The sequence below is a fragment of the Triticum aestivum genome, chromosome 7D (genome assembly GCF_018294505.1).
Source record: "Triticum aestivum cultivar Chinese Spring chromosome 7D, IWGSC CS RefSeq v2.1, whole genome shotgun sequence".
Classification (NCBI taxonomy): Eukaryota; Viridiplantae; Streptophyta; class Magnoliopsida; order Poales; family Poaceae; genus Triticum; species Triticum aestivum.
The window spans coordinates 531,508,492-531,511,593 of record NC_057814.1 but is presented as its reverse complement, the minus strand read 5'-3'; the positions used below and the strand labels follow the sequence as shown (position 1 = coordinate 531,511,593).

Below are 3,102 nucleotides of genomic sequence, written 5' to 3'. Positions count from 1 at the left end.
CTGAATATATTTCGATCAAAAATAATAATAGTTCAGGAAAGACGAGAGGTGAAAAAATCCCGCCACAGTCCGGCGTGGATTTTTTGATCCGCCTTTTTAAGGCGGTGCGACCATAGGGTTAGGTCAGAGATAATAGCCCTAATTACATCATTAGGAGAGAGGGACAAGTTCCTAAAGGTTTTGGCGTTGCGGGCGTCTCAAATTTTTCATAATATGAGCAGCAGAATAAAAGCCAGACTGACGGGGGAAGCCCGTGCTGAACCAGCACATTCCATAAGTCAGACAGTGGTGAGGAACGGGGCAACAGCCCAATGGCACACCCAAATGGTACTCCTGTGAGGCACACACCCTGCAACAAAGATCTCATGGAAGCAAGTACATTGGTAGCGATTAAGGTTAGCCGGCTACACAAGCCCAGATCAATCCCATCCATCATAATTTTATCAACAAGAGCGTTAGGCTTAGTATGGTGTGTAAACAAGGCAGGAAAAGGCAGTGGACAGTGGTTCTGGCGACAACCAACGATCTAGCCAGAAAAAGGTTGAGGAACCATTGCCGATAGTAACCTGTGAAATCTCTCGAATAGTGTGCAAGTGTTTGAAAATAGCTTTACCAAGGAAGGAGGCGTTTTTAATCTTGTTATAACTAAGTGTTAATGAAACTTTAATCGATTCGAATTGGTCCAAGAAAATAATTTTGCAGATCTGCTTGCGTTAGTATTTGTCATCTGATATTGACACCGGCCGGCTGATGGTTCACGGGTGTTTGTATGTTTGCTCTGGGAAGTTGTTTTGCTGCAACTAGTCAGCTGGAGCTCCTCGGATGGATGGCCGGCAATTTGCGCAAATCGCCACTTTGTCGGTCAGTATACCCTTTGTCGTCCTAGATCGTTCGTACAACATGTCAACTTCAGCAAGCAAATCATTGATCGATTGCCCCGGAAAAGGCCAATCGATGACCATACTGCCCCGGCCACACAGTTTTGATCCCCTATAAATACCCTCCAGATCACTGCCATATACTCACACAGTCACAAAGCTAAAGCAAACTTGAGCTAGCACAGCTACATCACCGGCCCACTCAGGAACGTAGCGAGCAATGGCTGCATCCGGGACGAGCAGCATGGCCGTGGCAATGGCGGCGGTCGTGGCCGTGGTCCTGTGCGCGGGCGTGCGGCCGGCGGAGGCGTGCAACGGCCACCCGTGCCCGTCGCCGGCGGGCAATTGCCCCGTGAACGCGGTGAAGCTGGCGGTGTGCGCGGACGTGCTGGACGGGCTGATCCACGTGGTGGTGGGGCAGTCGCCGCCCAAGCAGCCGTGCTGCTCCCTCATCTCCGACCTGGTGGACCTGGACGCCGCCGCCTGCGTCTGCCTCGCCATCAACGCCAACGTCCTCGGCATCAACCTCGACGTCGACGTCGACCTCACGCTGCTGCTCAACTACTGCGGATGCAAGGTGCCCAAGGGCTTCCGCTGCGCTTGATTTGATCAGCCATAGTGCATGCATGCGTGTGCATGATCAGCCATAGTGCATGCATGCGTATGCATGTACGTGTCAGGTCGTGTGAATTCCCAGCTTGTGTGCGTTGTGTTAAAAGCGTCATTTCCCTCCAATAAAAAGCACTGTATCTTGTACGTATATTGTGCGGTCACGGTCTGTTTATTCGCAATCGCTGTAAGCATGCACGTTTAATTATAGCTCTAGCGCCTGACTGTAGCCCCAGAGCGTCTCCGCGGACCGGCGGAGGATCGTTTCTTCGTCGCCGGTGAGCTCCAGCTCAGCAGCGACACCGAGCACGCCGCGGCGCCCGAGCCTGGCCGGGAGGCTAAGGAAGACCTCGTGGACGTCGCCGGGGACGAACCCCTTGGCGAGCACCGACACCGGGTGGACGCGCCGCTGGTCGCGGAGGAGCGACCTGGCGAGGCTGGCCACCGAGTAGCCGATGGCCCAGGACGTGTACCCCTTGAGGCCGATCATCTCGCCCGCGCCGCCCACCACCGCCCGCCGGATCCCCTCCGCGTCTTCTGGAGGTAGCTCAGCACCGGCATGCCGCCGACGCGGATGCTCGACCACAGCGCCAGCGCGCCGTCTCCGTGCTCGCCGACCATGTACGCCTGCACGTCCTGCGCGCCCACGCCGAGGTGCTCGGCCAGGAGGCACCGCAGCCTGGCGGAGTCGAGGTCCGTGCTGGAGCCGATCACGCGGCTCGACGGGAACCCCGACAGCTTCCACGCCGCGTACGCCAGCACGTCCACCGGGTTCGACACCACCAGCAGCAGCGACTCCGGGGACCCCTCCGCCACCGCCGGCACGACCTCCCTCAGCAGCGCCACGTTCCTCCTCAGCTGGTCCATCCGCGACGCCGCCGCCGTCTCCCTGGGCACCGTGATGATGGCCAGGTCAGAGCCCCTGGTGAGCGCGAGCACGTCGGTGCCGGCGACGATGCGGACGCGTGGGAGGAACGCCGCGGCGTGCTGCAGGTCCAGCATCTCGCCGCGGACCCTGTCGGCCTCGGCGTCCACGAGCGCGATCTCGTCTGCGAGGCCCTGCGTGAGGATGGTCTGTGCGATGGCCATGCCCACGTTGCCGGCGCCGATGACGGAGACTTTGGTAAGACGCTCAGTCCGCCGCACCGGGGTCAGTTCCCCGTCGCGGCCGCACGATGGAACCTGGCGGAAGAAGCCGGCGCCGGTATCGGCGTCGAAGCCGAGCTCGGACAGCGAGGATGCCTCCTTCTTCATGAGGCTCATGGTGTCAAATCGATCGGGTTGTGTTGATATTGTGCTTGCTCGATCAGTTGGGTTTGGAACTTTGGGTGCAATGCATGGTACGTACGTAGCCGAGAGCTCTCCTACTTATACTACCACAGTAAGTAGTGAGCAAAAAGGAGCGGTTGCTGCGAGGCCTATCTGTCTCGATCATAAGTGTATCTGTTTTTTTTTTTTGAATGAAAAGGGGTTTCCCCCGCCCCAACTTTATTAAGCCAAGGCAAAACGGCAACCAACATAAGACTGTTTAACAGCGCTCGGCGGCAACCGAAGAGTAGCTGCCACAGACAGAAGAAACAAAGACTGAGCTGCCCTATTACAAGTTTCAAGAAGG

The 3,102-nt window shown here is 57.3% G+C and overlaps 1 protein-coding gene and 1 pseudogene across 1 annotated transcript; one reads left to right on the top strand and one right to left on the bottom strand.

The window, feature by feature from the left end:
* Positions 1 to 1,098: 1,098 nt before the first annotated feature.
* LOC123166988 (lipid transfer protein EARLI 1-like) lies at positions 1,099 to 1,623 on the top strand. The gene has a single exon (XM_044584830.1). The coding sequence runs from the start codon at positions 1,099 to 1,101 to the stop codon at positions 1,480 to 1,482; it is 384 nt and encodes a 127-aa protein (XP_044440765.1). The 3' UTR covers positions 1,483 to 1,623.
* Positions 1,624 to 1,692: 69 nt separating this feature from the next.
* Positions 1,693 to 2,741, bottom strand: LOC123166987 (L-lactate dehydrogenase A-like; annotated as a pseudogene).
* Between the last annotated feature and the right edge of the window lie 361 nt (positions 2,742 to 3,102).

Bases quoted from the DNA above. Each gene is read 5' to 3' on its own strand.
- LOC123166988 (XM_044584830.1), top strand. From the start codon at position 1,099: ATGGCTGCATCCGGGACGAGCAGCATGGCCGTGGCAATGGCGGCGGTC.